The sequence below is a fragment of the Xenopus laevis genome, chromosome 9_10L, assembly GCF_017654675.1.
Source record: "Xenopus laevis strain J_2021 chromosome 9_10L, Xenopus_laevis_v10.1, whole genome shotgun sequence".
NCBI classification, from domain to species: domain Eukaryota; kingdom Metazoa; phylum Chordata; class Amphibia; order Anura; family Pipidae; genus Xenopus; species Xenopus laevis.
In genome coordinates, this window is record NC_054387.1 from 2,138,280 (window position 1) to 2,148,172 (window position 9,893).

The 9,893-nt window shown below is 40.5% G+C and overlaps 1 protein-coding gene across 2 annotated transcripts in view; it reads left to right on the plus strand.

Annotated features, from left to right (window-relative positions):
- Window positions 1-7,987, plus strand: part of ikzf3.L (IKAROS family zinc finger 3 L homeolog) — a 31,968-nt gene extending 23,981 nt beyond the window's left edge. The window contains exon 8 of one of the 2 annotated variants that reach the window (XM_041575635.1): window positions 6,132-7,981. In XM_041575635.1, the coding sequence (XP_041431569.1) occupies window positions 6,132-6,814 (683 nt within the window). In that variant the 3' untranslated portion in view covers window positions 6,815-7,981. 2 annotated transcript variants of the gene reach the window in all.
- Window positions 7,988-9,893: the final 1,906 nt, after the last annotated feature.

Below are 9,893 nucleotides of genomic sequence, written 5' to 3' on the forward strand. Positions count from 1 at the left end.
GTTAGGTTGAAAAAAGACACACGTCCATCAAGTTCAAAGTTTTAACTTTTTTTTTAACCTGCCTAAGCCAGTTGATCCAGAGGAAGGCAAAAAAAAAACATCTGAAGCCTCTCCAATTTGCCTCAGAGGGGGAAAAATTCCTTCCTGACTCCAAAATGGCAATCTGACTTGTCCCTGGATCAACTTGTACTATGAGCTATCTCCCATATCCCTGTATTCCCTCACTTGCTAAATACCATCCAACCCCTTCTTATACCTATCTAATGTATCAGCCTGTACCCCTGATTCACTTCCCAGCTCTCCCTGTAACACCCCTTTCCCTCCTCTAATCTCATTGGCTCCCTCCTGTCTGCTGGGAGGAGCTACTGGTGAATAAAGCATCCGACCCTTCCTTATACCTATCTAATGTATCAGCCTGTACCCCTGATTCACTTCCCAGCTCTCCCTGTAACACCCCTTTCCCTCCTCTAATCTCATTGGCTCCCTCCTGTCTGCTGGGAGGAGCTACTGGTGAATAAAGCATCCGACCCTTCCTTATACCTATCTAATGTATCAGCCTGTACCACTGATTCACTTCCCAGCTCTCCCTGTAACACCCCTTTCCCTCCTCTAATCTCATTGGCTCCCTCCTGTCTGCTGGCAGGAGCTACTGGTGAATAAAGCATCCGACCCTTCCTTGTACCTATCTAATGTATCAGCCTGTACCCCTGATTCACTTCCCAGCTCTCCCTGTAACACCCCTTTCCCTCCTCTAATCTCATTGGCTCCCTCCTGTCTGCTGGGAGGAGCTACTGGTGAATAAAGCATCCGACCCTTCCTTGTACCTATCTAATGTATCAGCCTGTACCCCTGATTCACTTCCCAGCTCTCCCTGTAACACCCCTTTCCCTCCTCTAATCTCATTGGCTCCCTCCTGTCTGCTGGGAGGAGCTACTGGTGAATAAAGCATCTGACCCTTCCTTATACCTATCTAATGTATCAGCCTGTACCACTGATTCAGGGAGACAATTCCACATCTTCACAGCTCTCACTGTAACAAACCCCTTCCCAATATTTAGCGGAACCTCTTTTCTTCTAATCGGAATGGGTGACCCCGTGTCAGCTGGTAAATAAAGCATTAGAGAGATTATTATATGATCCCCTTATATATTTATACATAGTTTTTTATAGAAACAAAAAGAAACCATGTTGAAATACACTGGGCATTAACACCACAACACATTTAAAATTCCATGTATGTCATATGTAGCAGGGTGTAAAATTCTGATGAAAAAAGAAGGGCTTTAAAAACCCAGCCACTGCTTTCTGTATTACTTTTTGAATTTTTCTCTGAATAATTTGAATGGATTACAGTGTTGCATACAGAACATTTATTGGCATAAAGCATGTTATATACTCAATAAATATATCCTTTAAATGTATCCTCCAACCATTTTGCATAATACCAAAAAAAAATGTAATTCTATGCAGCTTTTCAATAAGTATTCATAATCATTCATTTCCAGTAGCAAATGTATCAGGAGCAGTTTTTGACTATCCCTATTCTTTCATTGGGCAAAAAAAAATCATAAGGGGGACCCCTTTAATGATCATCACATAGTAAGGGCTTAAAATGAAAATATATATAAAAAAAAAACATGTTAAGACACCCATAAAATATGGGCTGCATAGAAGGGTGCTGTATCTAATTTTGCAAGGTAAGAAAGAGGCCCAAAAAGCTTACAATCTAGAATCTGCCACTGGTTCCACAGTAGAGAAAAGTAATGCAGCCATAATAATGATTACTAGAATTTATAATCTATTATGTCAGATAGCCATGAGCATATTAGGCATCTTACAGGGAAGTTGTATGTGTATATGAGTGTGAGGAGAGACACTTTCATTGAATCTTGTATAAGAGGAGCAGGTGACAGATGTTTCCTGATCTGTGAGTATTTGGGGAGAATGACGTTTATGTAAATGTACTAACACAAGATATATGTGTGTACTCTATGGAGTATGATATGATCCAACGGTGTGGGGAAGATACTGATGTCATGGAAGATAATACACCCTTAAATTAAAGGTGGTTCATCTAACTTAAGTATGTCATAGAATGGCTAACTCTAAGAAACTTTTTAATTGGTCTCCATTTTTTATAGTTTTTGCCTTCTTCTTCTACTCTTTCCAGCTTTCAAAAAGTGGTCACTGAACCATCTAAAAAAACCAAATGTTCTGTAAGGCTACAAATGTATTGTTATGGCTACTTTTTATTACTCCTCTTTCTGTTGCTATTCGTAGGCTCCATCATTGCCTGCCTCCATATACCATATGTAGATAACATGCTCATGTGTCCTCTGTTGCAGCTGAAGGGTTTTTATGTTGATAGAAAATATATCAAGCACTTTTCAATTAGCAAACTACTAGAATCTAGCCTACTGTCTTGATGTTTATTACCTTTATTAATTTATTTGCCCTTCTCTGACAATTACCAGCCTGTTATCGCTGGCCAAATTCTTTCATTCCCCTCTTGGGCAAATAGAGTTCTTGTTCTTTGAGTTCTCAGGACGACTAGAAATACAAGCTGGACCCTGCTGAATGTTTTTTTAAAAATAGGAAAAAAGGTTAAGAAACAAATGACTTTAAAATTACACTTCACTTTCCACCTCTGTAAAAAAAAAAAAAAAGATGATTAATCTCATATTTTGAAGAGGTGAATTCAAAACGTTGTTGTGATCTCACAGGTCCCAAAGCTTGAGGTTTGCGAGATGAATCTGCTCTTTCTGTTTCGGGTTTGCAAATCATGGGAACGGGAGTGATCTAATTGGGCACCATTATCTGAATTCATGTTTTTTTCATTTGGGAACTGATGGCTAATGCATGGAAACTTAGGGCAGAAAGAATTATTCAGCACTTGACAATGGAGACACCAAGGGCGGGGGGGGGGGGCCGAAGTCACAAAAATTACATTAACTGAAAGTGTAAGTAAAGGGTTGTTTTTTGGAAATTTCAAAATGGCATGCTTTGTGCCTCATAGCACTGTGCCCCAGTGTAAAGAAATCACCCCTATTGAATTTGCCTGCCCAAAAGGATTTTGCATAATGCCCCTCATCCTAACAGTGCTCCCATTGAATGAAGTCACCTAACTGCTACTACACACCACGTTTGATGACTTAACCTCATTACTAAACACTTTAGAAACTGGTCGGTTTGGCCTCCGGATTCAGTTTCAGACTGGGATGCCAGGGGCCCATCAGAAGACCTTAGGCTGAGGGCCCCAATTATTATAACTCCTCTGCTCACTCCTTGCCTCTTTTCTCTACATCAGGGGTCCCCAACCTTTTGAACCCATGAGCAACATTTAGAAGTAAAAGGAGTTGGGGAGCAACACTAGCATGAAAAATGTTCTTGGGGTGCCAAATAAGGGCTGTGATTGGCCATTTGATAGCCCCTATGTGGATTGTCAACCTACATTGAGGCTTTGTTTGGCAGTACCCTTGGTTTTAATGCAACCAAAACTTGCCTCCAAGCCTGGAATTCAAAAATAAGCACCTGCTTTGAGACCACTGGGAGCAACATCCAAGGGGTTGGAGAGCAACATGTTACTCATGAGCTACTGGTTGGGGATCACTGCTCTACATACTATACTCTATTCTTCCGTTATTAAGCCTCTTTGTTCCCATAAAGAAATAGGGAATGACCATAAAATAGGCCAAATGTTTAGAAGCAAGAGGCCCACTGACACCTGGGCCAGTCCGCCACTGTCCGGATTTGTCCCTTCAATGGAATGAAACAAAAGCAGCTATATACTATATATACTATTGATGGATAATAAAGATAACCAACTTTCATATCTGGGGGAAGTTATGTAGCCCATCTGTAGAAATAGCTGCAATAATTCTTGAAAATGTGTGCGGTTAGAGGATCAGCAACAAACTATGCGGAGGTGGATAAAACCATGAGAACGAGTGAGGTGAACAACGGTGTTCATTTAATAATTCTCCCCACACTGCTGACTCACTATACAAAGAGAGGTGGGAAGCGTATTGCATTTGCTGACAGTGACAGATTGTACTGTAACAGTCATTATTCCCCAACTGGATTTGACTCACAATCTCGCCAACCTATTACGTATTTGGTACGTTAATAGTAAATGTATAGGTTGATATTTGTTGGACTCAATGTGGGGTGGAACTGATCCAAATAGACTTATCAGAGACTGTTTAATAACCCTTACCAACCATTCAGACATTTATACTGTCCTGTTAGTGTACATAATTGGCTGCCCATGTCTGTTAACAGCAAGTAGCCGTTGTACGAGAGATGAGTAGATGTTGATTTGTCCCAGTGTTGCTTCTGTTTTAATTCTTGATTATTCTGTACATTGGTTTAATTTAGTAAACGAGCCCTAGGGTATTTAAAGTACCCTAGTGTATACATAAATATATATACAGTATATGTAGAATGGAACCTACTTTCCTTAGTTGGAAAGTTGTAGAAGACTGGAGACTATGGAGCTGTGTACTCAAGTAACTACGTCAATGAGGGTTGAAGGTTTCTGCATCAAGCGGTTACTTTCATTTGCTTTGAAAATGGAAAGTCTTGCAGCCATTCAAGTATATGAGTGACAAACCTGCTCAGTGATGGGTTAAACCAGCCTTGGGCACAACCCATGGACTCCCTCCACTGATCATGGTGGCACACTCATTTCACTTGATCATGAATAGCTAAAACCATACATTATTTCAACAGCAAAACCAAACTGGTGGGTCTCCTTCCCTTTTCCCCTTAAAAAGAGAAGAGAAATAGAGACTGATTGTGTGTGTGTGTATTTTTATCAGGTATGTTTAGGCACATTTCTCTTCTTCCAGAATGGCCCAGAGACTATTGGTGGCAGGGACAATCTAATTTGTATATACAGTAAAAAATATACAATGATGAGTAGATATCCAAGATGGAAATCCAGAGAAAGATCCAAAGAATATTTTAGGACCTCCATGACAATGGGTTGCTGGGATCAGTCATTTTTTTTGAATCCATGATGATGATGCGATGAGGGGTACCCCATTCCCTCACATAATCCTCAACTCCATTCTTTGCTCTAAAGTGGATGCAGGGCTTCTATAGATTTCAGTTGCCCCCGCCATCTTTAAGCAAATAACACAAAGTTCTTGGGGATAAGTGACAAGTCGTAAAGAACATTTTAAATCTTTAGAAATATGACAAATGTTGTCACTTTTGGTGGAGAATGAATGGGATGGAAACTCTGAAGGAAGAATGCCCTGACACTACATTACGTTAGGAATAAATGACAGTGTTTAGCGTCTTGTAGAAGGTTCATCTATATGTGGCCCTACTGAGCAGCTGGCTGTTTAAAAACATGAATTCCGATAAAGCAGATGTGTTTTCGCCGCGCTCATCAGTTTCTTACCTTTAGTGATTGTTCCTGAGGAAAAGGAGCTTGTTCACACGATGATTCATTTGTATCTGCTGAGGGATGCTCAGGTCTCTATAAGTGAGAGGGCGTAGCTGTGTTGTATCAGATGAGGCAGTCATTCAAGAGCGAGCCATGGGACTCTGTTCTACGGTGACTCACAGGCATGAAAGTGTGCCAACTCAGGCCTTTGTAGATAACAATCTGGTTTTATGCACCACTCATGTTTAACTACAGAGTCACACAACCATTTTGTATGGATAGTCTTTCTCTACTCATCCCCTATCTTGTGGTGAATCACCACCCCTGCCACAAGTAAACGAGGGATCAACGCTTTTGCACTTGCAGCATTGGCAGTAATAAATGACCACTTATGTCTCTGGCCACTAGGTCCATATGTTCTGTAAGACTACAGAAGTACTTGGAAACTCTATAAAAACCTGCAGAAAGAACAATGGCGTCTCATGCAAGCTTGAAACTGCCACATGAATCAATAAACCTACATAGTAGCTAATGGAAGCAAACAAAATTGAAATAAATATTTCCATTACGTTAATACAAAAGGACATAAAATATAGTGGTCCGTATAACTACCACTGAAATAGGGTGAAGCAAGAAGGTATCAAGTTCATAAATATGTCTTAACTGTGCTGTAAAGTCTAATGCTTTAATGAACTGTATGTGGATTTTAATGCAATATGGCTCTGTGTGTTCCCAGGAGAGAAGCAACCTTGCTTTGAACTTTCCTACAACGGTTACTTGTATGATAAGGAGCATGACTTGATGGCAGCAAGAATAATGGAACAAAAAATGGGAGGCAACATGGCCTATGTGAACCCTGAAGTCTTACGTCCTATGGTGCACACGCCACCGATTCCCACTGCTGAAATGGTGTCGGTTATTAGCAGCCTGTACCCAGTGCCTCTCACACGTGTGGAGATACCTAATGGCCATGTCTCTGGACAGCTCATAAAAGAGAAGAGGTTGGTGCCTGAAAGGGTTCATTCCCCTATCACCAGTGCTCAGGACTCTACTGATACTGATAGCAGTCATGAAGAAAGGTCCTCCTATCCACCAAACCTAACTGCTGCTACTATGCGATCCAGCAGTGTAGTTGAGCAACCCAAACAGATGTCTAGAGTCTGTGAAAACATCAAGCCAACCGGGCAGTTCCAGCGAGACCCCATTAGGGTGCTTAGCAAGGAAGGCTGTCCCCTAGGGGTGTACCGCTGTGACCACTGCTGTGTCCTTTTCCTGGATTATGTCATGTTTACTATCCACATGGGATGTCACGGATTCCGAGACCCCTTTGAGTGCAACATGTGTGGATATCGCAGCCAGGATCGTTACGAATTCTCATCTCACATTGCCCGAGGGGAGCACCGTCTGGGCATAAAATAGCATATTTTTAAGGTATATATATATATATATATTTCTAAGACCAAAAATGATGATAAACTGGTTCTGAAAACAGGGTTGTTCCCAGCAGCTTAGTTTATAGACTTGACTTCTAGGTTTCTTCCACCAGATGGACATCAGGGTCCCTTTAAGCTCATATCATGGTTACAGATACATAAAACGTGGTCAGCATGGTCTAGTTTTAGAGATATCCAAGTAGAAAATTAGCATTTCCTTTAAAACTCACCTCATCCTGATTGGCCTTCTGAACTTCAAAGCCCACCACCACCCACACAAACACATCCAATGTACTGGATCTCTTTATGATAACCACTGTCAGAGAACCATGTCGTAAAGGATTATGTTGTAATGCAACACTTAGAGCCACCTACAAATATGGCAATGGATATCTTGAGCCAATATTGTTGTTTGAAATATTCTGTAGCTTCAGCACAGTCATGTTCAGCTGTAGAAGATCTTTATGTACATGGTTTGTATATTTATCACAGGATATTTCTGTCAAAAGTCAGGGTTTTTTACCTGCACAGACTGCATAGTTTCTCAGTAGTCTTTTGTTGTACAACACAGAATGACCAAAGTCTGAACTATTGGATAACAGACTGGTTAAAGGGGCAGCCCCTTGTTCAACCTCACTTTGGTTTATAGGACGTGTAATGCCTCACATAAGTCTATCATACTTGTAGATTCTTAAGGGGAAAACTAAGACTAAAACGACTTTCACTTTCCAACCTTCTATGGTTCTTGCAAGCAACTGTGAGAGGAGGGACGGGTTGCTTTAACCCAAACTGAAGAATATTTATTGATGTCTGCTTATCTGTAAACTAAAACACATCAAAGGGGGCCAGTCTTGGGGTTGCTTACTCATATTTATATTTAGATCAAATCAGCCAATTCCAGGAAAGAGGGAGCAGGAAGTAGGAACTGTCAAAACAAAACAATGATTGATGATTTATAATTACAAACATATGAAATTTGTCTAGAAATAGTATTTTTAGTATATGTTCTATTTATTTTGCTGATGCCAGAAGATGATGTGTATAGGCACGTGCTGTCCCTGTAGCATTTGACGTGTATATTTTCTAAACCTCTTATGTTTGGTTTTTTTGTCATTTTTATGATAAACACAATAAAGGTTTTGTGTGGTTTGAACTTCAATTTCTCACATACTCTGTTAAAACATATTTAAACTCTGTACAGTATATATTAGTTGGCTTTTGAGCTGTAATTATAAAATTGGGTGAACTTCCTAAATCGTGAGTGTATATGGATTAAAGGTCAAGTTAAGTTAAACCTATGTTACATAGTTACATAGTTAAATTGGGTTGAAAAAAGACAAAGTCCATCAAGTTCAACCCCTCCAAATGAAAACCCAGCATCCATACATACACCCTATACTAACTAGAGCTTAGTATCAGAATAGCCTTTGATATTATGTCTGTCCAAAAAATCATCCAAGCCATTCTTAAAGGCATTAACTGAATCAGCCATCACAACATCACCCGCCAGTGTATTCCCCAACCTCACTGTCCTGACTGTGAAGAACCCCCTACGTTGCTTCAAATGAAAGTTCTTTTCTTCTAGTCTAAAGGGGAGGCCTCTGGTACGGTGATCCACTTTATGAGTAAAAAGGTCCCCTGCTATTTGTCTATAATTTCCTCTAATGTACTTGTAAAGTCTAATCATGTCCCCTCGCAAGCGCCTTTTTTCCAGAGAAAACAACCCCAACCTTGACAGTCTACCCTCATAATTTAAGTCTTCCGTCCCTCTAACCAGTTTAGTTGCACTTAGTCTCTGCACTCTCTCCAGCTCATTTATATCCCTCTTAAGGACTGGAGTCCAAAACTGCCCCCATACTCCAGATGAGGCCTCACCAGGGACCTATAAAGAGACACAATTATGTTTCATCCCTTGAGTTAATGCCCTTTTTTATACAAGAACTTTATTTGCTTTAGTAGCCACAGAATGACACTGCCCAGAATTAGACAACGTGTTATCTACAAAGACCCCAAGATCCTTCTCATTTAAGGAAACTCCCAACACACTGCCATTTAGTGTATAACTTGCATTTATATTATTTTTGCCAAAGTGCATAACCTACATATATCAACATTGAACCTCATTTTCCATGTGTCTAATTAAACCATTCCTGAATATGCGAAGCATGGATTGCATTCATTCCCCATCACAAGCAGATATCCCCAGGAATGATCCACCAAACATTATATTGCTGCTGGCTGGAGTCAAGCTATGGTAGAGGACTTCAGTTCAGAGACACTATGAAGCAGAACCCATCAGAGAAGTTCAACTTTTTCCCATCCTCAAAACACCCACAGAGCATTAATAGACCTAGTTCAAAAAAATAGTTAGGACCTATAGGTTTCTCTGTTTCTTGGCCCAACTTTTACAAATTTCAGCCTCCATTCCCAAGTACTAAATGCACAACGACACCCGAAACTGAAAAGGTTAACTTCTACAGGTGCCTGCAGATATCTCCAGTGGTAACGGGAGTAATGTTATGTCAAGTTGTCTCCCCAGGGTCTTAATGGTTGATATTTTAGGGTTGGAAATGGGAAGTGAAACTCACAGCTCGGTGACCATCTCAGGTTGTATTTCAGTAAGTTCCCCTCTCCATTTGCCATGGGACAAAACCCCTTTTCATAAAACGTACATTGTCTGATGCAAAACCAGAGCATAGACATTTTCCTGGCATGCTGAGAGCACTTTCTGGAAAATCTTTAGTGAACCATCACTTTATTTTATAAAAACCCCGTCGGGAGTTTCTTCAAAAGTGCCGTGAATGGTTTTTAGAGAAAGGCAAATGTGTGTTACAGATATGTCCCTTATTTCCTTGTTGAACTACATTGTGTTCAGAAGGTTCACAGAGATAAATACAGATGGAGCAAACCAGACATGTGCCCTATGCCATGTCATTACAAATCTGCTCCATCTGTAGGTATCTGAGATGCCAAGTTTCAGGTATGGACCAGACTGATGATGCTTTACGGTTCTGCCTTGTTAGGTTATCCCATTACAATGTTCATGAACCCTCCTCCCATGGAAG